This window comes from Callithrix jacchus, chromosome 2, assembly GCF_049354715.1.
Source record: "Callithrix jacchus isolate 240 chromosome 2, calJac240_pri, whole genome shotgun sequence".
In the NCBI taxonomy this organism is placed as follows: domain Eukaryota; kingdom Metazoa; phylum Chordata; class Mammalia; order Primates; family Cebidae; genus Callithrix; species Callithrix jacchus.
The window spans coordinates 71,725,017-71,750,673 of record NC_133503.1 but is presented as its reverse complement, the minus strand read 5'-3'; the positions used below and the strand labels follow the sequence as shown (position 1 = coordinate 71,750,673).

At 48.0% G+C, this 25,657-nt stretch overlaps 2 protein-coding genes across 13 annotated transcripts in view; both read right to left on the bottom strand.

Annotated features, from left to right (window-relative positions):
• Nucleotides 1-13,523, bottom strand: part of TBC1D9B (TBC1 domain family member 9B) — a 49,870-nt gene extending 36,347 nt beyond the window's left edge. For 9 of the 12 annotated variants that reach the window (XM_078364750.1, XM_035290736.2, XM_078364752.1 and 6 more), the window contains exons 1-3: nt 13,332-13,523; nt 10,068-10,178; nt 4,329-4,447 (exon numbers count right to left, since the gene is read on the bottom strand). In XM_078364750.1, the coding sequence (XP_078220876.1) occupies nt 4,329-4,447; nt 10,068-10,178; nt 13,332-13,449 (348 nt within the window). In that variant the 5' untranslated portion in view covers nt 13,450-13,523. Of the gene's footprint in view, nt 1-4,328; nt 4,448-10,067; nt 10,179-13,109 lie in introns of all 12 variants that reach the window. The other 3 variants (XM_035290742.3, XM_078364749.1, XM_078364751.1) reach the window with 1 other exon arrangement.
• Nucleotides 13,524-16,196: 2,673 nt separating this feature from the next.
• Nucleotides 16,197-25,657, bottom strand: part of RNF130 (ring finger protein 130) — a 170,730-nt gene continuing 161,269 nt past the window's right edge. The window contains exon 8 of the mRNA XM_035290734.3: nt 16,197-25,118. Within this exon, the coding sequence (XP_035146625.2) occupies nt 25,009-25,118 (110 nt within the window). The 3' untranslated portion in view covers nt 16,197-25,008. The remainder of the gene's footprint in view (nt 25,119-25,657) is intronic.

Here is a 25,657-nt window from a genome sequence, read left to right as displayed (position 1 = left end):
CAATTTCTCTAACAGTTGTAGCATTTTCAGGTTTCCTACTTCTTCCTGAGCCCCTGTGCAGTTAAGTTGTATTACATGGTAGGACTAACAATGGCCCCACAAAGATGTCCACATCCTAATCCCCAAGATCTTGGAATATGTGACCTACTTAGCAAAAGGAACTTTGCAGAAGTGACCAAAGATCTTGAGGTGAGGTGACCCTGACAGAAGGTGAGGTGATGAGAGAAGGAGAGAGGGAGTGGGGTAGATGAAGGGAGGGACTGGCTGAGCTGAAGATGCTATGCTGCTGGTGTGAAGATGAAGGAAGGGGCCAAGAATCAAGGAATACAGGCAGCCTCTACAAGTTGGGAAAGGAAAGGGAACAATTCTCCCCTCAGAGCCTCCGAAGAAACACAGCTTGCAGACAACGCCTGGATTTCAGCCAAGTGAGACCAGTTCTGGCTTCCTGGCCTCCAGAACTGTAAGGTAGTAAATTTGTGAGTTTTTTTTTTTTTTTTAGACGGAGTTTTGTCTTGTTGCCCAGGCTGGAGTGCAATGCCGTGATCTCAGCTCACTGCAATCTCCACTTCCCGGTTCAAGCGATTCTCCAGTCTCAGCCTCCCTAGTAGCTGGAATTACAGATGCCCACCACCACACCTGAGTAATTTTTGTATTTTAAGTAGAGATGGGGTTTCGTCACGTTGGCCAGGCTGTTCTCGAACTCCTGACCTCAGGTGATCCGCCTGCCTTGGCCTCCCAAAGTGCTGGAATTACAGGTGTGAGCCACTGTGCCTAGCCAAATTTGTGTTCTTTTAAGCCACTAAGTTTATGGTAACTTGTTGCAGAAGCAACCAGAAACCTAATAAATGTTATTCTAATAAAATGCCCATTTTGTCTAAAAAAATTTTTTTTTGAGACAGAGTCTCACTCTGCTGCCCAGGCTAAAATGCAGTGGCGCAATCTTGGCTCACTGCAACCTCTGCCTCCCGGGTTCAAGTGATTCTCTTGCCAGCCTTCCGAATAGGTGGGATTACAGATGTGTGCCATCATACCCCGCTAATTTTTTGTATTTTCAGTAGAGACGAGGTTTTACCATGTTGGCCAGGCTGGTCTTGAACTCCTGGCCTCAAGTGATCCACCTGCCTTAGCCTCCCAATGTGCTGAGATTACAAGTATGAGCTACCGCATCCAGCCCCCTTTTGTCTAAATTCTTAAAGGTACTGGTTTAAGGCTGTTTGTTATCCTGTCTCTCTTTAGAGCTTTGCATTTTTTTTAATAGATGCCCCTCATGGCATATCCCCAACACTGCATATTTGAGGTTTCTCTCTTTTGTCTTGGGTCCCTTGTGCTACAGGTTTGCTAATATTTGGGGATCCGTTGCTCTTCTCTGTGGCTCCCTTGTTTTCTACAGAAATAACATTGGCCCTCTATTATTTCCTTCTGTCTTACTTCTTGGTTTCTCTGGAGTTCTTTTTCTAACTTACTGGACACTTGGCTCATTTATTTTCATTCATCCTTTTTTTTTTTGAGACGGAGTTTTGCTCTTGTTACCCAGGCTGGAGTGCAATGGCGCTATCTTGGCTCACCGCAACCTCCGCCTCCTGGGTTCAGGCAATTCTCCTGCCTCAGCCTCCTGAGTAGCTGGGATTACAGGCACGCACCACCACGCCCAGATAATTTTTTGTATTTTTAGTAGAGACGGGGTTTCACCATGTTGACCAGGATGGTCTCGATCTCTTGACCTCATGATCCACCTGCCTCGGCCTCCCAAAGTGCTGGGATTACAGGCTTGAGCCACCGCGCCTGGCCTCATCCTTCTTTTGTAAGATTGAAAGCTTTAAATTTCCTTCTGTGTATTGCTCTCACTGCATCCCACATATACTGATAAGTAGTATCTGAATTATTTTCTTTTTTTTTGAGATGGAGTCTCACTGTTGCCTAGGCTGGAGTGCAGTGGTATGATCTCAGCTCACTGCATCCTCTGCCTCCTAAGTCCAAGTGATTCTCCTGCCTCAGTCTCCCGAGTAGCTGGGACTACAAGTGCGCACCAATACATGCAGCTACTTTTTTTTTTTTTGAGACAGAGTCTTGCTCTGTCACCCAGGCTGCAGTGTGGTGGCATGATCTCAGCTCACTGTAACCTCTGCCTCCCAGATTCAAGCCATTCTCCTACCTCAGCCTCCCAAGTAGCTGAGTTTACAGGCATGCACCACCATGCCTGGATAATTTTTTGTATTTTTAGTAGAGATGGGGTTTTCCCATGTTGGCCAGGCTGGTCTCAAACTCCTGCCTCAAGTGATCCACCCGTCTTGGCCTCCCAAAGGGCTGGGATTACAGGTGTGAGCTACCACACTTGGCCTCAATTCTAAACATTTTCTAATTTCCATTTCTTCCTTGGCTTATGAGTCATTTAGTTTGTTCTGCTGATTCATTTGTTGGGCCAGGCATATAGGAGGCAGTGAATAATGCCACGACTACTATTATTATCATCGTCCAATGGCTCACCAGAGAGTAAAGGCTTGCTTCTGCTCTCTCCATCTGTTTTCCTAGAGACAGAGGCAACCAGGTCTCATTTTGAACCCCAAAGTGCACCGAGAAGAGCTGAGAAACTTGGTAATGTCTGCCAAGGCTTAGGAAGTTCTGGTATCAGGAATTCACAAGGGCCTGCCCAAAGCAACTTTGTACCACAGGACTTAGACCTAGTAAGAGCCCTCCTATGAATCTAACTTAAGGCAATAACCTAACAGAAAAAAAAGATACATACATTCAGGCCAGGTGTGGTGGCTCATGCCTGTAATCCCAGAATGGGAGACCAAGACGGGCAGATCACTTGAGGTCAGGAGTTTGAGACCAGTCTGGCCAACACAGCAAAATCCCATCTCTACTTTTTTTTTGAGATGGAGTCTTCCTTTGTCACCCAGCCTATAGTGCAGTGATGTGATCTCTGCTCATTGCAACCTTCACCTGCTGGGTTCAAGCAAGTCTCCTGTTTCAGGTCCCGAGTAGATGGGAGTATAGGTGCATGCCACCATGCCCGGTTAATTTTTGTATTTTTAGCAGAGATAGGGTTTTGCCATGTTGGCCAGGCTGCTCTCGAACTCATGACCTCAGGTGATCCATGCACCTTGGCCTCCCAAAGTGCTGGAATTACAGGTGTGAGTCACTGCGCCCAAACCCCCATCTCTACTAAAATTACAGAAATTAGCTCAGCGTGATGGTACATGCCTGTAATCCCAGCTACTTGGGAGGCTGCGGCAGGAGATTCACTTGAACTTGGGAGGTGTAGGTTGCAGTGCGTGCGCTAAGACTGTGCCACTGCACTCCAGCCTAGGCAAGAGTGAGACTCCGTCTCAAAAAATGACACATAAATTCACATAAATGATGATTATTCCATTAATTATCTCCAAGAGGAAACAACCTAGAGATTACCATGAGTTTTTACACATAGCTATAATTTTCATAACCATCGTTTTGATGGCTACAAAATACTGCATTAAGTATACCATATATAACTTATATGACTTAATAAGTACCTTGAACACACAGCACTTAGCACAATGAGCATACATAAAGTACTCAGTAAATATCAGCACCTACTATTACTCTCATGTTGCAGAGGAGAGAATAGCTGCTTTCCTCCCTTATCATGGGATCAGGAGGCATCGTTTCGAGTCTTTTTGGGAAACATATTAAACTGTATTTATATATATAATGTATATATAAAAAATATATAAATATATATAGGTGTGTATACATATATATATACATATAAATATATACATATATATATTTTAAAGACGAGGTCTTGCTATGTTGCCCAGGCTGGTCTCAAACTCCTGGGCTCAAATGATCCTCCTGCCTTGCCTTCCAAAGTGCTGGGATTACATATGTGAGCCACCATACCTGGCCCTTTAAACTGTATATTCTGCATATATAAATACACTCTAGGGTAAACTCCAAGAAATGGAATTTTTGGGTAAAGGATGTGTGCCTTTTAAAATAACGTTAGTTTTATAATACAAATAACTCAGAATATCCTATTGTTTCCAGCATCTCTTCTGGCAAACAGAACTGCCTATCTGCATCTGCCTTCCAAGGCACTTGGGTAGGAATGGAAGCCCCAAGCTAGGCTTCAGTAGCCTCCAGGTCCCAGCCAGGGTAAGAAGGGGTTTTCCTGGGTCATGAGTTCCTCTGCCCCTTTCAACTCCAAGAGAAAGAGCACTGACACTTCAGTCTCCACCTCTGAAAAATTGAGACACATCCTACATCGTAAAGATTAAACAGGATAATACACGAGAGTATTGCTGGCCAGGGAAGGGTGAGAACAGGGAGTGGCACGTAAACCTTACATGTATCTTGCCCTTGACGAAGGTGGTGATATCTTCCTCACTGTCAAAGATGGAGAGTGTCTGGAGCAAGTTATTTTCCAGCCATTCCCAGTGTTTTGTGATCTCTTTGCGCGAAGAACCTAGAAGAGGTTTGGTGAAGTAAAAGAAAAATAATTAATTCACCAGGCCTTAAACACAAATTCAAAGAAGCGAGATGAAAGTGGGCAATCTAATTTGCTAAATCATAATGACTAAAATCTTCAAGCTGCTTAGTCTTTTCCCTCTTAAGCTTATGAATATGTGTATAACCAAAGTAATAAATGGTCCTGGTAAAAAACAAAAAATTAAATGTCCAGGCAGAATCACAATCATGTGGGAGAGAACATTTCCACCTGTCCCTGAAGCCAACAGTGAGAGTCACTGTTTCTTTCCTGTGTGTCCTAGAAATAGTCTGTGCGTCTGAAAGTTTACTTATACCTTTCCTCAAGCTGAAAGAACTTAATGTGGCCTTTGCTATATGTGTTAATCAGACAGTCACACTTTGTATAAATGAGTCTAGCTCTTTCCTGAGAATCCAGGTGTCCACAGATAGCAGCCGGAGCTTCCTACAAGAATCCAGGCCTCTGGCCTCCAAGGCTCCTGCTGGGCAGGTGAGTAGCTACTATCCCACTCTTCAGTTTCTCCTGGCCACCCTCTTCCCTAGTGTCTGCCCCACCTAGAAGGGAGGGGGTCCCTGTACTCCACAGGCCCAGTGGAAATAAAAAAATGTAGAGAAAGTCTGGGTGCTGTGGCTCATGCCGGTAATCCCAGCACTTTGGGAGGCCAAGGCAGGAGGATCGTTTGAGCCCAGGAGTTTGAGACCAGCATGGGCAGCATGGCAAAACCGAAAATACAAAAAATTAGCTGGGTGTGGTGGCGTGTGCCTATGGTCCCAGCTACTCAGGATGCTGAGGTAGGACTGCTTGATCCTGGGAGGCAGAGGCTCAGTGCAGCCTGAGTAACAAAGTGAGACCCCATCTCCAAAAAAAACATCACACACAAAACAAAAGTGTAGAGATGGCAGCACAATGCCACTTCCAAAGGGTAGAACTGTTTGCTCTCATCAAGGAATTGGGGAAGAAGCCACAGGGGAAGAGCAAAGGGATGAGAGATCTCTGCCTGGCCTGACTCCCCCTACCCCCAGCACCCCTGTTTCTGGGGTTTTGCCTGTGCTGAATGAACACAAGGATGAGGAGTGAATGACACCCTGAATCGTTCTCAGCTGTCCAGGGGTGGGATAGGAGGCCCACCCACCAGGCACGCAGAGAGCTTTGGCCAAGACACGAGTCCAGTGTGACTGTGAACCAGATGTTTCTGCCGGGGTGCCTTCCCCTGGCCACCGTCCTTCCCTACGTGACCATGCTCTTCTGCCAGCTAGAGATAGCTCCAACCCTCCCTCCAGGCCCCAGTGGGCCTGTCACCTACTCCAGCCCATGGCACTTGCTTATAACTGTGTCACAGCCTGGGTCTTCTGCTTGGGGCTGATCTGTTTGCTTTGTCAAATCTCATCAAGCAGACCCTGACCTAAGAAGCAAGGCCACAGGACAGATCCTCCCCTGATGGGCCTCGGGGAGGATGCCCATGGGAAAATAATTGTACCCAGAATCACATAGCTTGCAGTGAGTCACAAAAGGCCCCAGAACTACTCCTGGAAACCCCTTACGTTATCTGTAATTTACTTTTAACTTTTTTTTCATTTTTCTTTGCATTTCTACAGTAGCCTCCTTTCCCTGATGCACAGAGGACAAGGCCTAGTTGGTAGGTAGAGATTTCTTTTACATTCTTTTTGCCAGGAACCCACAGTTGAATCTGGAAGTCAGATTTACATGTGGTACAAGTCTACTGTATCACTTTCTTTTACACATATATTCCTAGAAAACTAAAACAGAAGAAATCTCCTAGCTCTCTGTGTAGATGTGTCAGCACTTTAATCAAAAATATTGGCCGGGCGCGGTGGCTCACACCTGTAATCCCAACACTTTGGGAGGCCTAGGTGGGCAGATCACAAGGTCAGGAGATTGAAACCATCCTGGCCAACATGGTGAAACCCCGTCTGTACTAAAAATACAAAAATTAGCCGAGAATGGTGGCGCATGCCTGTATCTCAGCTACTTGGGAGGCTGAGGCTGAAGAATCGCTTGAACCAGGGAGCTGGAGGTTGCAGTGAGCCGAGATCATGCCACTGCACTCCAGCCTGGCAAAAGAACAAGACTTTGTCTTAAAAATATATATATACTATGTTTGTGTGATTTCCTAAACATAATTGTAGATTATAAAAAATGTAACATCATAATTACATTCCTAACTAGAATTAGTATGTCTGTTTTTGTATCTTTATGCTGCATTTTAACACTTTGTATTACTTAGGTTATTTTGCTTTGGTTAAAAATGGCTCAAGTAGAAAAGCAGTCCCATTCATATTAAGACAGTGTAAAAAACTGTAAATAAAATGTGTACAGTGAATTGTCTTTAAAAAAAAAAAAAAAAAAAAAAAAATATATATATATATATATATATATATATATATATATATATATATATATATATTTACAGGCCAGTCACAGTGGCTCACTCTTCTAATCCCAGCACTCTGGGAGGCTGAGGAAGGGGTATCACTTGAGCCCAGGAGTTTGAGACCAGCCTGGTCAACAAGGCTGTCTCTATGAAAAATAGAGAAAATTAGTCAGACATGGTTGTGTGGGCCTATAGTCCCAGCTTATCAGGAGGCTGAGGTGGGAGGATTGTTTCAGCCAGGGAGCTGCAGTGAGCTGTGACTGCACCATAGCACTCCAGCCTGGGCAAAAGAAAGAGACTGTCTCAAAAACAATTTTTGTTGTTAAACATATTTGCACTAAAAAATAGTAGCTATAAGTAACTCAATCTTCATTTAATACTAAGAAAACGAACTACTCAATCTCTATGCTAGGTACTGGGAATAAAAATAACAGCTAATTAGAGTATTAAATGCTATTTCTGTTTTCAGAGTTTTCCATGGATTATCTTATTTCATTCTTAGAACACAGTGGAGACAGGTACCATTATTTTCATTTTAATAGATGAAGCTGAGGCACAGAGAGGTGAAATAAGTTATCCAAGGTCACACAGCTGGGAAGTGATCAAACCAGATCACTTCCTAACCCTGGCTGCCTGGCTGCAGAGCCTGCCCTCACCCTCGGGAGCTCCCAGCCTCATGGGCTTCCGTGTAAAAGAGTGCACAGACACGTCAAGTCCTGAGGAGTAAGAAGGAAGGATGGGTCTGTGGAGTCTGGGCAGTTCTCAGCAGAGTAGGAAGGAAGGTTGGCTGGCGTGGTGGACACTATGCATAGCAGCCAGGAGGGGTGTGGCTCCTCCAGGACCTGCAACTGTATAGTCTGGCTGAAGGTCAGGCTGTGAGCTGGGAATAGGAAGGCAGAAATGGAGGCAGGCCGAACCCCATCAGTCCTCAAACACCAGGCTCAAGGGGCAGGACTCACTGGGCAGGGGCTGGCAAGGACATGTCTGGTTTTGGTGAGCTGCTTCTAGCCTGGCTTGCAGGAAAGGGAGGTGCAGCCAGGGCCAGTACAGAATTTTGGACCTGACAGGATGGTGTGGCATGGGGCTGTGTACACAGGCTCCCCAGTGTGGCTGTGGCTAGGCCCCTCCAGAGCCCCAGGCCCACTGGGATTAAAAGGATTCCCCCTCTGCCCCTCAAACTTTTCTCTCCCCAGGGAGGGGCAGCTCTTGCTGCCAGAGATGGAAATCTCAAGGGCCCATGTTAAAGCAGCTCCTCTCCTCATCAGCAGATATCAACCTCCTGGCCGGCTCAGAAATGGTCCCCTCCCAACAGGAAGCCCCTCCTCTGGCAGGTAAACTCTTGCTGCCCCCAGGGCCCACTCAAGCTCTGGAACTGGAGACCTGGGGTCTAACTGGACTTTCCCGCTTGGCCTTGGACAAACTCCCCTTCTTAACTCTTACTGAGTTATTCAGTCCTGCAAGGGAGAAGGGCACTGCTGGTCAGGATGCCCATGCAGAATGTCCACCTGGGAGTGGGGCTGTTCCTGGGGCACGACCTGCCCTGTGCTTTTACTTCCTTGACCCTTCCCCTCCTGAAGCTGGAGTCTAGCCATGAGGTTGACAAACTTTTGAGTATCATCATCTTCTCCCAGGCCTTCAAGGGAAACCACTATCCTAGAGAACAACGGCATTATGGCTTCTGCTTCAGAGAGGTACTGAGAGGGTCCAACTGCAGCTCTGTGACTTTGAGCAGGTTACCCAACCCCTCCGGGCCAGAGTTTCTTCACCTTCAACATAGAGAAGACAGAAGTACTTATGCCTTCTGGAGCTGCCAGGTGGTTCAGGCAAGTGGCTAGCACACAGGAAGCACTGTCTGAGTGTCAGCTAGAACTGTCATTTTCTCAGAGCAAACTCAGCCCAGCAGGTACCCGCTGAAAGGGGACTTTCCTCCACACTCCTGGAAGGGTGGGTGTGCTTCCACCTAGGAGGACAACTACAGAAGATTCTCATTATTCAGGTGGTTAGATTCTGTAAAATGGCTGTGAATACTATTAGTGAATCCTGAAGCAGTACCCTAGGATATACAGGGCCAGGTTTCTTGAGCCTTTAATTATACTTTTGTCAACTGACCGATACTTAACTGTTTTACATGTGTTTCTGTTTAAAGATACCTTATTTAATACGTATCACTGACAGGGCATGGTGGCTCATGCCTGTAATCCCAGCACTTTGGGAGACCAAGGCAGGCAGATCACAATGTCAAGAAAGGGAGACCATCCTGGTCAACATGGTGAAACCCAAGAAACCCTGTCTCTACTAAAAATACAAAAATTAGCTGGGTGTGGTGGAACACACCTATAGTCCTAGCTACTCAGGAGGCTGAGGCAGGAAAATCACTTGAACCCAGGAGACAGAGTTTGCAGTGAGCTGAGATCGTGCCACTGCACAGCCTGGCAACAGAGCGAGATTCTGTCTCAAAAAAAAAAAAAAAAAAAATGTATTACTGATTTACTGGCATTGAGCTCATGGCCAGCAGCACTAACACCTGAACAAAGCTGCTTTAAAGCATGGATTTCCTTCACAAGGGACAAACCAGCCTTCTTGCTCTTAGAAATGATAGCGCTTTGGTGCTATGCTTAGGAGCCATTTTAAGCAGCCAAGTAACCAGCAACAAGCACAAACATTGCACTGATGAGACCATGAACAGGACATGCATGTGCAGCAGGAGAGCTGGATCAAGAAGGCAGAGTGTCACCCTGTTCCACCTCAGCTGGGGACATGGGCAACAGGTGACTCAAATTTTTCACTACTTTGAACATGCATATGTTAGTGAATGTCTCCAAATGACCACAAAATTGCTGGAAGTATTGATTTGGGGACTGCAAATAAATTTAATTGAGTAGGCCAATTTGCAAATATGGAATCTTTGGACAAGGCTGACTGTATCTACCTTGAGAAAAGGCGGCATGCGAATGTGTACACTGGCTAGCCCCAAGCCTGTGCCCCCAGAGGTACATGGGGCTGTCCTCTCTTACCCTGTCCCCGTGACCAGTGGAGCTGCCTTCCCAGGCTGGAAGCAAAGACTCCTCTACTTCCCTCTTGCTGGCCTGGCCTGAGCTGTCAGCAGGGAACTCCACCCAGGCATGTAGGCTACACACCCCTCCCTCTTGGCAATGGTCCTTCCAGGGCAGACCCTGTCCAGCACTCCTCACAACTAAGGGCACCTACCAGAGGCCACTGTCCAGTAGATCTGGGAGTCCTGGGTCTGATGTAGAATGCGGTAAGGGGCCACGCGGGCACTGGAGTCCAGCACCACGTCCAGGGTGCCCACGAGAAGACCTGGGAACAGGGCAGAGAGACATGAAGGGTAAGAGGAGGGGCAGATTGAGGCCCCTGAGGCTGAGTCTGGTCAGAGGCAGACAGGATGGTGATACTACCCAAAGAGTCAAGCCCAATGAGGGAAACATCCTGAATTACCCCCACGGTCAAATGCCTTCAGTCAGGGTCTGATCCTAATCAAAAAAATCCCCTTCTACTTCTTCCTGGAAGTATTTACTTCTCCCGGCTCAGAAACACTTGCAAGTAGAAGCAGATGCAAATTTCGTGGGGTCAGAGCTTAAACTTAAATTTAAGGGGTCAAAGCTTAAATTCTGCGAAGCCCTCTTTAAGTATACAAAATTAGACTAGAAAACAAGTATTGCTTTAGAATGTGAAAGTACAGAGTTAGACGTTAAAGCTAAAAAAGAACAATACCACAAATATCATAAAATCTAGAAAAACAACACAATGTTTTCTTAACTGTCAGACACATCTTCTGTCTTCCCAGACATTTCTGGTAATGTACTCACCGCTTCTTCACAGGACAATGATTCTGCAACATTATTTTCCATATCAAGAACAGAAAGATAACGTTGTTCCTTTGCCACAGCTCACTGATTTTTATTACCAACAATTCAAGGAAGTTTCTTTTAGTCTCAAAAATCATAATTGAAGATGCAAATTTTTAGAATTGTCAAATTTGGGAAAATATTGATAGTTTTTTCATTTCTGAACTGAAACATTTTAGGGCAGTTCAAGTTTTCTTCTCATCACATATAACCATTTGATAGACGACACACATTAACCAATTTGTGGTAATGCTATCTTTTATTTTTATTTTTTGGTAATGCTGTCTTTATCAGTGTCACTATTTTATGACAAATCAGCAAAAAATATATAGCTTTTATCATTGGCTGATTTACTCCTTTTCACTAACTGAATTATCAAGCCATCTAAAAACCTGTTTATTGTTTTTATTTGAAAATTTTTCTTCCTTTTAATGAAGAGCTGCTTTTGGAATGATCTGAAAATATTTTGTTGCCATTTTTCCTGTTGATGTCAGAAAAATTTTTACTGATATTACTCAACTTTAACACTTTTGTTTCATAATCCATTAATATTTTTGAGACAGAATCTTGCTCTGTCACCCAAGCTAGAGTGCAATAGTGCTATCTCGGCTCACTGCAACCTCGACTTCATGGGTTCAAGCAATTCTTGTGTCTCAGCCTCCTGAGTAGCTGGGATTATGGGAGGGTGACACCATGCCCGTCTAATTTTTGTATTTTTAGTAGAGATGGGGTTTTGCCATGTTGGCCAAGCTGGATATTCAGATTCTTTAATGAAAAATCTAGGTTGGCCTTTTTTTTGTTTTTGAGACAGAGGAGTCTCGCTCTGTCGCCCAGGCTGGAGTGCAATGGCACGATCTCGGCTCACTACAACTTCCTCCTCCCAAGTTCAAGCAATTCTCCTGCCTCAGCCTCCCGAGTAGCTGGGATTACAGGCATGTGTCACCACAATCAGCTAATTTTTGTATTATTATTATTTTTTTTAGTAGAGTCAGGATTTCACCATGTTGGCCAGGCTAGTATTGAACTCCTGACCTCAGGTGATCCACCCACCTCAGCCTCCCAAAGTGCTGGGATTACAGGCATGAGCCACCACTCCCGGCTGGTTGGCATGTTTTTAATAGATAACCCGAATAAAACCACATCGCTGTCTGCTCCTCTTCAGTAAGAACAGTACTCAGGAGGCCACAATGCCCATGATGGCACAAGGAAGGCCCTGTTGGAGGCCACAGCAAGACACACCAAACCTGGAAGTGGGGAGGGGCTTCAAAGAATGGTTCCCTGGGGGTACCTTGGGAACTCGATCCCGGGGGACACGGAGAGTGAGGTGGAAAGGAGAAGAACTTGCAGGAAGGAGGTGTACAGAGGCTGGGCTGCACCTGCACCTGCCATCCAATGAGATGACCCACATAAGCCTGCCGAGCACAGCACAAGCGCTGCAAGCATGCTAGCGAATCTGACATACTGGCATTCTGGCGAAAGAAAAGGGGACGGTTCCTTGCTTTTTTCAATGGGCTTGCAGTAGCTTCAAGGTTGGCCACAGGGGCTGCCGTCTAACTCCCACTGAACAGCTGGGTCCAGGAGGCAGGTCCAGCACAGGAGCCCGAGATCCTTGAGGCCCACTGGGAGGGAGCCTGAAGCCGAAGGGAACACAGTGTTCCTGGGAACAGAACAGTCTTTTCCACATGAAGAAGTGTGGCCCAGGAGAAGCCTCTGTCTGCATCTGGCAGGACTGTATTAGCCACTAACACTGAAAATCAGGATGATTCACAGAAAATGTTCTGGATAAAATGGAAGACCTGGCAACACTGAGACCTCATTCCTGTAGGGCATCAATCGGCGTCCCGAAGAGCACAGGTACTGGGCCTGAGCCAGCCGGGCTCCTGCAGTCCCGGGCGAGGCCCTAGAGCATGAGGGGCCCGGGAGGACACCTGCGGAGGGAGTGTCCCCTGGATTTCACAGGCCCCGCACTCCAAGGGTGCCTGTCCAGCCTCATCCTATATGGTGGTGGCGCCCAGGCCCACAAAGGGACACCTTGGCGAGCTCGCAGGAACATCCTGTGCTGTTGCCCAAAGCCTTGGGTGGGCAGCTCTGGGAGCACCCAGGAGCAGGAAAGGTCAGGGAGGAGAAGCTGGGGGAATGGGAGTACGGCCAGCCCCAAGGACCTGTGATTTTGCTAGAAGGGCAATACTTTGGTGCGGTGGGAATGAAGAAGCAAAAGAAAACGTGTGCTGGTGTCACCTGGCCCCTTAGATGAACCTGGGGAAACTGAGGTGGAGGATGAGAACTGGGCGGTCTCCCTAACTTTCGGCGGTGAAATACCGGGAAGCTGCAGGGCCCCAGGAGCTCGCGGGCGCCAGTCTCCACTCCGCCGCCCCGCGCCTACCTTAGGAGAGCCCGCCGAGAGCGCAGTCGCCTACCACGAGCCCCTGGCCTCTCCGCCCCGGCCCCTCCGCGCCCGGCTCCCGGGTTCTCGCCTCGCGCCCCCGCCCCGCCGGGCGCCAGCCTGCGTGTCCACGGCGACGTGCCGAGGCCGGGCCTGAACTGGATCCGCCCGCCCCAGCCCCGCCGCGGCTCCCACAGGCCCGGCCGCCCGCGCGCCTCTCACCCGTGAGGCCGCCGCCCTTGCCGTGGCCCCGGCGCCGCTGCAGCACGAAGAAGGGGTTGGCCCGTTCCGTCACCCACAGCGCGTTGGCCACCAGCACCTCCTCCGGGCTCAGCCACATCGCGGGGCTGCTCGCACAGGGCCGAGGCCCGCGAGGCGGAAGCGCCCGCCGCCGTCGCCGTCCGGGAGCGAAGCGTGCCGGGGCGGGGCCCGGCAGGCGGCGCCCCCTGGCGGTCGTTTGGCGCTCACGCACGCGGCCTGCGCCACGCACCGCCCTCTCCGCCCCGGCCTAGGGCGCGCGCCAGCCTGGCCTCTGAGAGCCGCCTAGCCCCTGGCCTCCGGCCTAGGCCCAGAACAGAACGACCTAGACCGCAGACAGGGGAGCCGCTTGTGCAGAGCAGGGCTTCTGGCGTTTTGAAAGCTGTGCCATGTGAGAGGAAGATGTAAAGATGCAGAGTTTGGCTGCTTTTGGCTGGTTGTGGGTGCAACCCAGGGCATGTTAGCATTGCAAAGATTGCCTGGAAAAGGGGTTTGCAGTTCCTCCTGATTCTCAGAATTCTTTTTTTTTTTTTTGAGACAGAATCTTGCTCTGTTGCCCAGGCTGGAGTCTCGGCTCACTGCAACCTCTGCCTCCCGGGTTCAATTGAGTCTCCTGCCTCAGCCTCCCGAGTGGCTGGGATTACAGGCCCCCGCCACCATGCCTGGCTAATTTTTTGTATTTTTAGTAGAGATGGGGGTTTCACCATGTTGACCAGGCTGGTCTCGAACTACTGATAGCAGGTGATCCTCCCACCTTGGCCTCCCAAAGTGCTGGGATTACAGTCATGAACCATCACGCCCATCCAGTTCTCAGAATTCTGACACTGAGGCCAGAGACTAGAAAAACCTTCCAGCGCAGGACAGGTGCCAGGAAGCCCTGAGATGGGCGGCATCCTTGGAAATCAGTGCAGCCCCTCCCGTGACAGACGTGTCACAGAGGCTGGCCGGCCCTGAGGATGGGGTCAGGGCTGTCCCTGGGGCCAGTGGCAGCTTCTGTGCAAGCCGGAGACAGTGAATGCGGGTCCCTGGTCTAGTGCTGACCTGCAGGAGTAGCACCACTCCACACACGACCTTCTGTGTGAAGGGGCTGTCAACTCCACCTGGGACAGCAGGCTTGGATGCATGCTGTCTCGGCTCGACTGGAGTGTGGGGTCACCCTGCTGGCTGAAGCTCCCACCAGGACAGAGGGAAGGGGGCAGTTAGAACCATCTTTGGAGCTGGACCTGGCTTCCAGGTGGGTTTTTTTGTCTGGCACTTGAGAATCTTGGTGTGATGGATGTAGGTCCATGCAGTTGATACCCAGAGTGACCTGCAGTCTTCTGCAATGTTACTGGATATAGGAATCAGTTTTTAAGATGCAGAGGTGGGCTTTCTTCAACACCTTGGAAGCTCGAACCAAGATAGTCATTGTGCTCTCTAGAGGGAAAGAATTTGGAAGAACTGCACTTTTTAACACCCTGAGAGGAGGTAAAGAGTTGTCTTGTTCCTTCATTCCAGTGGCTCTCAAACTTGGGCATACATTAGGATCACCTGGAAGGCTGATTCAAACAGGCTGCTATAATCCCAGCCACTTGGGAGGCTGAGGTGGGAGGATCACTTGAGGTCAGGAGTTCAAAACCAGCTAGAGCCGGACTCCATGTCAAACAAAACAAAACCACACAGGTCGCTGCCCCAACACCCCAGGGTGTTTGCATTTCTAACTCATTCCTAGGTGATGTCGATGCTGCTGACCTGGAGACCACTCCTCGAGAATGATTTTTTTATAAGAAGAAAAAGAACAAAGATTTATCGAGCACTTAGTATGTGTATGCTAAGCTTACTTCTTTTTAATTTTCTGAGATATAATTCACATTCCATAACATTCACTCTTTTAAAGTGAAAGATTTAGTGGTTTTTAGTATATTCACTAGGCTGGGCATCCATCATCACTAATTCCAGAACATTTTTATCTATGCTGCCATTCTCCACTTCCCTACCTGCCCCCGGCTTTGCCCCAGCAACCATCAATGTATTTTGACTCTGTACATTTTTCCCATTCTAGACATTTCTTCATATAAATGGAATCATACAATATGTTGTCTTTTGTGTATGGCTTCTTTCACTTTCCATAATATGTTTGAGGTTCATCCATGTTGTAGCATGTATTATGATACTCCATTCCTTCTTATTGTTGAATAATACCCCATGGTGTGATACACCACATTGTGTTTATTTTCTGTTGATTGACATTTGGATTGTTTTCCCTTCTTATAATGTTGCCATGAACATTTGTGTACAAGTCTTTGTGTGAGTATGTTTTTAATTCTCTTGGGCGTACATCAAGGAGTGGTATTGTTGGGTCATGTGGTACAACTCTGTTTAACTTTTTAAGCAATGACCAAACTGCTCTCCAAAGCAGCTGTACTACTTCACCTGCCCACCAGCACTATATATGAATTCTAGTTTTTCCAATTCTCCTCAAGACTTGTTACTGTCTTTCTTTTTCTTCATGGCCATTTCTAGAGGGTGGGAAGTGGTATCTCACTGTGGTTTGGATTTCCATTTTCCTGATGACTAATGACTCTAGTGTTGATGAGGTTTCTGCCTCCCTGAGCCTGGGAATAGGGTTCCCATGAAGGAGGCAAAGTTGGCATGTGTCTTGGTGTCAGCATTTGAGGGTCAAATCACAGCAAGCCTGACATAGGCACCTCTGGGCATTTTGGCTTTTGGGAACCATTACATTCCCCTTTTGTGTTAGCCAGTTTTGGTTGGGTTTTCTGTCATCTGTAACCAAGAGAGTCCTCAGTGATACACGTTACCACCAAGAATACTCCATGTGGTCAAATCAGCTTTTTCAATAGGTTTTTTATTGAAATGGTTATATCAGCAAATTCTGCACATACAGGTGTACACTGTTGGCATATAAGTATATACCATACAATTTCACTACTTGATTATACTTACACCAACCATGCAGACCTAGGAATTGTGCTGCCCAGAACATTCCAAAGGGTTGATGAGATCTGATTGTCAAGAACGAGCTCACGCTCTACTTGTAGGTGTTTGCGTTCCAGACGAGAAAACTATCCCTACAGGGAGGCCCAAAACTGAGCTAATCGTGTTTTGCTTCTTCAGTATTTACTGCTCTTTCTGGCACAAGCAATCCAATGGTGAATTAAAATTCAAGTGCATAGTTTCCTTTTCATCCCTCAAGGTGGAAGATAAGTCATTTGCCACATTTAGGTATATCCCAAGCCTCCCCACCCCACATTACCTGTGCTATAGTTAGAAAAATAGTTTTGTATGCCATATTCTGAGAGGCTGTGCATAGTGAGCAGGAACCTGGAGTAAGGTAGGCTCTTTGAATGACCCAAATATGAAAGGGGCAACTTTGATATTTTATGAGTATAAAAGCTACTGAGGGTTCAAAACAATTGTGACATATGTGGCCTAGGACCTGCACCAGCTCCTTTTTCTGTACGGGAACAGAATGCTTCTATCAGGTGACAATGTTCTCCATACTCCAAATATCATTTTCTAGCTTGGAGCCTTTTCCTGTCTTTGTAATCATACTGGACAAGTTTGTTGTTGTTGTTAGAGTTATTGCCTCTCTGCAGTAGATCCTGCCTCCAATTCTCAGCTTAAGATACCAGATTCTGGCCCCAAGCCCGTCAGGAGATCCACTCCTCCAGCTGGCTCAGCAAACCAGGCTCAGGCTGCCTGGAGAAGCACCCTCTCTGTTCTCTCCAGGATGGCACATGTCATCTCAGGTTGGGCACTCAGCAAAGGTGCTGGGACCTGGAACTGGGCCATACCTACTGGCCCAGTCCACAGAGCACAGCTGGCAATCCATAGCCCTTCTGCTATAAGAGTGCTTACTCACCTGAAGGAAGAGAAATGGCAGGGATGTTATATTCCACCTAATCACCTCCCCCCACCATTTCTTTACAAACATCTTGGTTCAGTACCTCCCAGTCATTGGAGAAGTCCTTTAAAATCACATAGCGTAAATATACTTGCACTTAATTGGAGATAAAGGGCATTCCAAAAGCAAATTTGAATTTACTTTGTGTGGGGTTAAATTTGTAAACCACAGCTCAGAACCATTGTCTATGATGCTCCACAGATGTTGGTGGCTGTACAGAGAGGTGGCTAGGGAAGGTGATGATCTGAGGATGTGTGGGGGACTGAGGAGGCCAAGTCAGCCTGGCCAGGTGACCATGTTCTGCAGGGAGCTGGGTGGCCTGAGAGGACAGCAGAGGGGCCCGGAGCCTCCCGCCTTGACTGAGAGGAGCCTGCTCACCATGTGCACCTTGAGTTCCCAAAGGACAATGCATATGCGCTAGGCGAGGCACCACCCTCAGCTTGGGCCACTAGCGCTGTTTTCCCAGGGCTGGCTGGGCCACCTAGAACTTTTGTGGTGTGTGCACAGGGAGGAAGAGTCAACAGGAGGAACTCCACAGCCCAGGCAAAGGTCTGAGCTGGCCAGCAGCACTGACTCCTTCTGAAAGCTTAAAACTCAAGTTGCAGGATGTTGAAAGGTTTATTTATTTTTTTCTTTTCCATAAAGGATCTTCCTTCTTCCGCAAGTTAGAGTGAAGAAAACAGAAAAAAATAGCTTGAGTCTAGGGTGGAAAAAGAAGGAAAACCTCTGATGAGTCCAGGTGATGACTGGGCAGCCCCCTGCAGGATCTTTGTGAGAGTACGGGAGCCAAGACTCGGGCATGGGAACATCACCCTTTCAGCAGCCAAGGCAGATGGCACCTTCCCCTCCACAGTCACTGGAGGCTGTGGGGCCACAGCTGTGGAGAACACAGGCGGCTGGAAACCCTCTTGGCCTCTCTTCTTCAAAGCTCAGTTTATTGGGATCTTCCAGGAAACCCACAAAAAAGAGGGTGAACCTTTAGCCATACCCCAGAGAAGCTTCATGGCTACAGGGAGCCTCCTGCTCCCCAACTGAGACCTCACAGCCAGGCCTCAGGGGCCAGTGTGACCTGGAAACTTGGAGCCCCCATGAGTCACAGGGCCAGCCAGTCCCATGACTCGCAAGGAGAATGTTCCTCCGAGGTGCAGATTTGGAGGCTCACACTTCGCTTTCCTTGAAGTTGCCTCAGACAATGAGGAAGAGAATTCCAAGAAGTAAACACAGGCACCTTCTTCCTGCCTGCCTTCTTCCTGTTTTTTTCTGATGCTACAATACTTCAAACACAAAAGGGCTTCTCCCAGTCTTTCTGCAAGACTCTTCACCACAACCAAGGGTGCTGTGCGAATATTACAATCAACAGCCTTTCCTAATGGGCCAAAAGGAGGGTGTGTGGAAGCTTTGGAATGTTTCACCCAACAAGGCCAAAATACAAGACAGAACTCCATGCCCCTTATGTATAACATTTGCCCTAACCGGACCTGGGAGGGGAAGGCGCCTATTTTAAGCTGTGGGTGTCGCCCTGTGATGAGGATCCCTTACTCATCTCCCCACACTCTCTGACAGTATGAGCCAGTGTTGAGTTTAGTCACATTAAACTCTGCTTCTGGGTGACACTGAACACAGGAGATGAAGTGACGGCTAGTTGGACTGCCTTTCTTGAAGAAAGAAATCATTTTCAATTGCTTTTCTAAATCAATTGCCTTCAGTAGCTCCTCTCCACATCTTAAATGTCAGGGCTTTATCCCAAGCCCCATCCTCATGTCACTAGGGGGTCCCAGCCCCACTCTGGCTTCCACCTCCATCTGAACTCAGGGACACCTCTCCTGGCCAGCCCCTCTTGGGAGATTCTGCCTCCATTGAGTGTGAGTGTGTGCATACCTGTGGAGGTGTGTTGGCGGAGGGAGGAGGAAGGAAGAGATTTGGGTGCTATAGATATTGTGATTACATGGAGGTGTTCAGCAGGACAAGATGGCATGTCCTCTTAAAACACAGCTTCTGACTGGGGGTGGTGGCTCATGCCTATAATCCCAGCACTTTGAGAGGGTAAGGTGGGCAGATCATTGGAGCCCAGGAGTTTGAGGCTAGGCTGGGCAACATGGAGAAACTCTGTCTTTAAAACAATTAAAAATTAAGCCAGGTGTGGTGTCACACACCTGTAGTCCCAGCTACTTGGGAAGCTGAGTCAGGAGAATCCCTTGAACCTGGGAGGTGGAGGTTGCAGTGAGCCAAGATTGCACCATTGCACTCCAGCCTGGACAGAGCGAGACTCGTCTCAAAAAAACAACAACAAAAAAAATTAGCTGGGCATGGTGGTATGCACCTGTAGTCCCAGTTACTCTGGAGGCAGAGGTAGGGGTATCACTTTAACCTAGGAGGTTGAGGCTGCAGTGAGCTGAGATCACACCACTAAACTCCAGCCTGGGAAATAGAGTGGGACCCTGTCTCTAAAAAATTTAAGAAACATAGAAACACAGCTTCACAGGCATTCTGATGCAGGGGTCTGCACCTTGGCCAGCTACCCCCCCCACTGAACCTCCACCTGGGCACCAGGTTCACACCTCCATGCCCCCTTCCAGAGCCCCTGCCAGCCCAGACCTAAAATATCCCCACAGGGCTCTCCCTGGGTCCCCCCAATACCCACCCAGGCACCAGGACTGGAAGCCTAGGCTTCTGCTTCAATCTCCCTCCTTTTCCACTTGCCATCAGAGCCTGGTGTGGGGTCTGTGAATGCCTTCCTTTTGCCTTGGCCCCTCAGGCAGGACTGGCATCCCAGCCCTCCCCAACCCCTAGTGCGGTTCCTTTTCTTTCCAAACAGAGACAGGAGTCTGGTCCCCTTGGTAAGTCTTCCCTGCCCAGGAAGTGCTGCCCTTGCCTCCTGGCCATTGTCCACACCTCCTCGCCACTGTTCCCTCAGGCCTCTCTATGGCTGCAATGCCTCCCCTCCACCTGTGCCCTGGAAGTCCCTCCTCATCCAGATTCACCCTCCTATCATTTGCTCTCATACCCTAGTTGGTTGATAATACGCTCATTGTATAAAACAGCCAAAATCTCAATGGTCATGGATTCACTCCAACTTCAAGTATGTGTGTTTGGCACAGAGGGCTGAATAAAAGTCTACTGACAATATTAACTGTACAGTCCCACTCTTTTCCTTCTACATTCTGCTTCACTAAAATCAGTGTTTTTCTTTCATGACATTTATGAGCAGCATCCACTTGTCAAGGAATCACATTGTCACTTGCCAGTGGTTAATGTCAACCACTGATATTAACGTCACCTCCTTGTTTTCCTATAGCAGAGTCAGTGCCTCAATAATAAAGGTTAACAGCAGGAGAATACTTTGATTTTTCTTCAGTTAAAACTATCTTCAGCTGGGCATGGGGGGAGTGGCCTGAGCCTGTGGTCCCAGCTACTGGGGAGGCTGAGGTGAGAGGATCACTTGAGCCCAGGAGGTCAAGGCTGCAGTGAGCCATGATTGTGCCATTGTACTCCTGCCTGGGCGATGGAGTGAGATCCTGTCTCTAAAAAAATTAAAGTGTAAAAAAAATTTTATTTAGCATGTACCTCAATGAATGGATTGGATGGATATGAAGGTAAACATGAGAAGAGCTTATACAGCCTATAGGAAATGTAAAGTTTGTAAAATTCAGTAATCTCATTTTAAAAAATACTTTTCCAAATATCATCAGACTCACTGGCAGCTGGGACTGTTGCCACATCACGGAAGCTGACAGGTGCCAGACCAGAGGTCAAGGCAGTGCCTCATGGACATGTCTCTTAGCCAGGCCTGAGGACCACTGGGGAGCTGGGAGATGGGGCCTATCTGCAGAAGCAAGGCTCTTCAGGATTGTGATGCGTTTTTAGCTGGGGATAGAGCTTGTCTTCCCAAGTGGAGGGCGGAGGCAGGCAGCCCTGGGCAGACATGCTCACCAACACCAGTGGCTGAGCTCTGCCTCCTTCGGTGGAAGCTCTGGCTGTCTGGCCTCCCTTCTTCTCCTCCTGGAATAATAGGAAAGAAGGCTACTATGGGCAGTTTTAACATCCTCCCTTAGCATGTTAAAAACCACCAAAGTGGACGGGTGCGTTGGCTCATGCCTGTAATCCCAACATTCTGGGAGGCTGAAGCAGGCAGATCACGAGGTCAAGAGTTTGAGACCAGCCTGGCCAATATAGTGAAACTCCATCTCTACTAAAAATACAAAAATTAGCTGTGTGTGGTGATGCAAGCCTGTAGTTTCAGCTACTCAGGAGGCTAAGGCAGAAGAATTGCTTGAACCCGGGAGTAGGAGGTTGCAGTGAACTGAGACTGCGCCACTGCACTCCAGCCTGGGTGACAGAGTGAGACTCTGTCTCAAAAAAAAAAAAAAATCACCAAAGCTTAAGCCTGTGCATTTCAATAGTCACAACCAACTCCCAGAGGATGCAGCTGGCTGCCCTGGCTCTAGACCTGCTCATCCTGCCACACATGCCATAGTTCTGCTCACCTGGGCACAGGCCCAGCTCACAGCAGTCCACTGGAGGCAGGGAGGGGGTGTGGTGTAAACAGCTGACTCCTCAGCCCCTTCCCTGCTTCAAATAGCTCCCCCCTCAACAATGACTGAAGTTATCATACATTTCCAAATAACTGCTGCTGGTGGCAAGACTTGCAACAACTGAGACACTCATTGTTTGCACCCCACCACACCTTCAGCAGGCAGAACACTGCTCCCAAGTGCCTCAGAGTAGCACTGCCCATGTGGAGACATGCGTCCTCACAATGCTTGCCTGACTGGCAGCCCCAGCCACTTCCGTACCAGGGTCCCAGCTTAGCACGGATTTCCCCCAGCATAGCAGCTAGTAAAGAGGCTTTCATTTGAGATTAAAAAAAAAAAAATGCCATTCTTGTCTGGGCATGGTGGCTCACACCTGGAATCCCGGAACATTGGGAGGCTGAGGTGGGGGTGGATTGCTTAAGCCCAGGAGTTCAAGACCAGCCCGGGCAACACGGCGAAGTCCCATGTCTCTAGAGAAAATACAAAAATTAGCTGGGCATGGTGAATTGTGCCTGTGGTTCCAGCTACTCTTGGGCTGAGGTAGGAGGATCACTTGAGTCCAGGAGGTGGAGGCTGCAGTGAGCCGAGGTTGTGCCACTGAACTCCAGCCTGGGTGACAGAGTGAGACCCTGTCTCAAAACAAAAACAAAAATCAGAAACCAAAAACCAAACAACCTCTGTACTTCTGAAGAACAAGATCTTAATGAGAAGTTAGTGTCCCTCCTGACAAAGATAGGACATTCTGTAGCTGAGTCAGAGAATGACCCCGATTTTCCAGAGAAGGGTGTCAAGCTAAGACCCGGAGCACTGTTCTGAGTATACTCCCGTAAGGAATGCCTCCTTGGTTATTCTACAGTAAATGTGTGCCCCAAATTTCCCAGAAATTCAAATGTTATATTGATAGACAGATTCTAGGGGCCTGAAATTGTTATTTCTTCTTAAGTAATTTCATACTTTTTCAGTAAAGAAACTGTGTTGAAGCCAGGCATGGTGGGTCATGCCTGTAATCCCAGCACTTTGGGAGGCCAAGGCAGGTGGATCACCGGAGGTCAGGAGTTTGAGACCAGCCTGGCCAACATGGTGAAACCCCATCTCTACTAAAAATACAAACATTAGCCGGGTGTGGTGGCGCACGCCTGTAGTTCCAGCTATTCAGGAAGCTGAGGCAGGAGAATAGCTTGAACTCGGAGGTGGAGGTTGCAGTGAGCCAAGATTGCACCACTGCAATCAAGCCTTGGTGACAGAGTCAGACTTTGTCTTAAAAAAAAAAAAAATGTTGAGTGGAATTTAATGTATATGCCTTTGTAAGACCTCAAATCAGGAGAAAATGCTACACTGGCGTCTGAGTTTTGGTTTGGGAAAACAAGGAGGTGATACAGACAACATGGCAACAATCAGAACTGAGCTGTCCTATCTTTCAGGGGGGCTAAGCACATACACATGCAGGCACGTGTCTAGAACCTCCAGCAGCCTCCTGCAGACTCATTCTCCCTCTGAGAGCCCAATGGAAAAACTTGTTTTTCTGAACTATGGTATATTGAAATTGCTCATTGAAAATATTTTTATAGTACAAAGACTATAGTAAAGAAAAAAACCCCCAAAAGCCCTTGGTAAAAGGTAAAACACAAAAGCTGCTAACACCTTTAAAATCTGCACCGTTCTAGTCTCAAACAAGTGAAAACAAAATGCCACTGCTTGCTCTCTGACAACACTCATGAAGGCTGTCCCCATCCAGGGCTCTGCAGGTTTCTTTCAGGCATACCTGTGTTTGAGGCATGTTACTGGTGCATTATGAGAAAAGACACTCAGGAGAAGCTGCACGTGGGAAAATGGGAAGTGTTCACTTCAAACTTATGTTCCACAGTCAGTGAGAACAGGGCGGGGGATTCACGTGTCTGCTCGGTTTGCTACCAAATCACACCCTAGGCACGCAGAGACTGAGGTTTCTGTTCTCACAACAAGGGTCTGTACACCTCACGCCTCCACGCAGCTCATACCAATAAGGAGAAGCAGATTCAACTCGGTTGTGTCCTTTTGCAGAGGGTGTACAGATTTTTGCTTATTTTGCAAAACAGATTTGCCCATGGTGGTTCTGTACTGGAATCACTTGTAAGATGCAAATTTCTCATCATGTTAATTCGGTGTCATCCAAGATGTGTGGGAGAATCCCGCATGTCCGTGATGCCCGGCATGCTGGCTGCTGCACCATCCTGTAAGCCTGGCAGCCAGTGCTCCTGTGCCTTTTTCATGCTATGCTGGGGCTGGTGGGGAGGACTGGGCTGCACAGTGGACACTGAAGATGGGTGCTTCTCTGGTATTTGCAGCAAGATGGGGGTTCAGTCTTCCCAATGAGACATTCCAGATCATTCTGTTTTTCACAATTGCTGACCATCCCCCCTAAAATCACTGTGCCCAGAGACACTGCTGTGCCGGGCTCCCAGGTGCTACCTCCCTATACACACACCTCAGGGGTGGCCGAGTAGACATGTCTACAGGCTGCAGGGATGGAGGGGCCTTCAGTGTTTTCGTGCTGACATAAACACTTGTCACTTTACGTCATGCTCAACACGGAGGCTGGAAAATGGCGATGCAGATGGCTGCCTGGCCCTGCACATAGACCCGGCCCCACAGCCTGCGTCTCCCATGGCCCTGCCCTGGCAGGAAGTGGGTGATCAGCGTCTCAGGAGGAGGTACAAAGGCAAGGACTTTTCTCAACACCCTTTAGAAGAGGCTCTTCAGCAGGAAGTAGAATAAGCAAGAGGGGCCCATCCAGAGTAGGTCAGGGAGCAGCACCTGCATTCCGCAGGGGTAGGAAGCTTCTCCCACAGGGCAATATGCATCGTAAGCAGGGACCACAAAAGGATGTTAAAAACTCCAGCTTCCCTGGAACAGAACAGCATGAGATGCATCTGCAATGCAACATGAATCCCAGGCCCAGCCTCTTCTCTGGAAACAGCCAGGCTTGCTAGATGCCCACCTTCAATAATCAGCTTGGACGCATTTTCAATTCCACAAGGCTCACCTGGGCAATACTGCTGTCCTCAAAGCCTCGCCTTGGGGGAACTTTGCAAATTAACCCTGAACCCCAGCCTGTGCTTGAAAGTGCTGCCATTCTTCCAAAACGGATGCTGACAGAATACAAAATAAGAAAGGTGATCAGAAATCAAATCACAAAAGCAGTGACCCTACAGCCCATGTTTCAAAATCAGGTTTTGTTCTCATCATATATGTCCAAAGAAGGTTCAATTGTGGAGAATTCACTTTCATACACCAGACTCCGAGGGGACAAAGAGTTTCGATGAAAGAAGTGACCACCTGAAAAAGAAGAATAAAAAGAGGCTTAATAGGTCATCAGGCCTATGTTTCCCATAGAGCTTGGAAGAAACAATGTGGATTATCTTTGAAGCATGACATTTTCTTAAATATCCTTCATTTGAGGCTCTTATTAGAGAAATGGAAAGAGTGTGGGCATCCTTCAATTCAAGCATGCTTTAAGCATCTAAGTCCCAATCTTTGGATCCCCAAGGGACTAACCACTGGAGCTCCTCAAAGCAAAAGCTGCCTAGTGCTTTTTTTTTTTTTGAGACAGAGTTTGGCTGTTGTTACCCAGACTGGAGTGCAATGGCACGATCTCGGCTCACCGCAACCTTCACCTTCTGGGTTCAAGCAATTGTCCTGCCTCAGCCTCCTGAGTAGCTGGGACTACAGGCACGCACCACCATGCCCAGCTAATTTTTGTATTTTTAATAGAGACGGGGTTTCACCTTGTTGACCAGGATGGTCTCGATCTCTTGATGGTCTCCTCCTGAGACTCTGACCACCCACTTCCTGCCAGGGCAGGGCCATGGGAGATG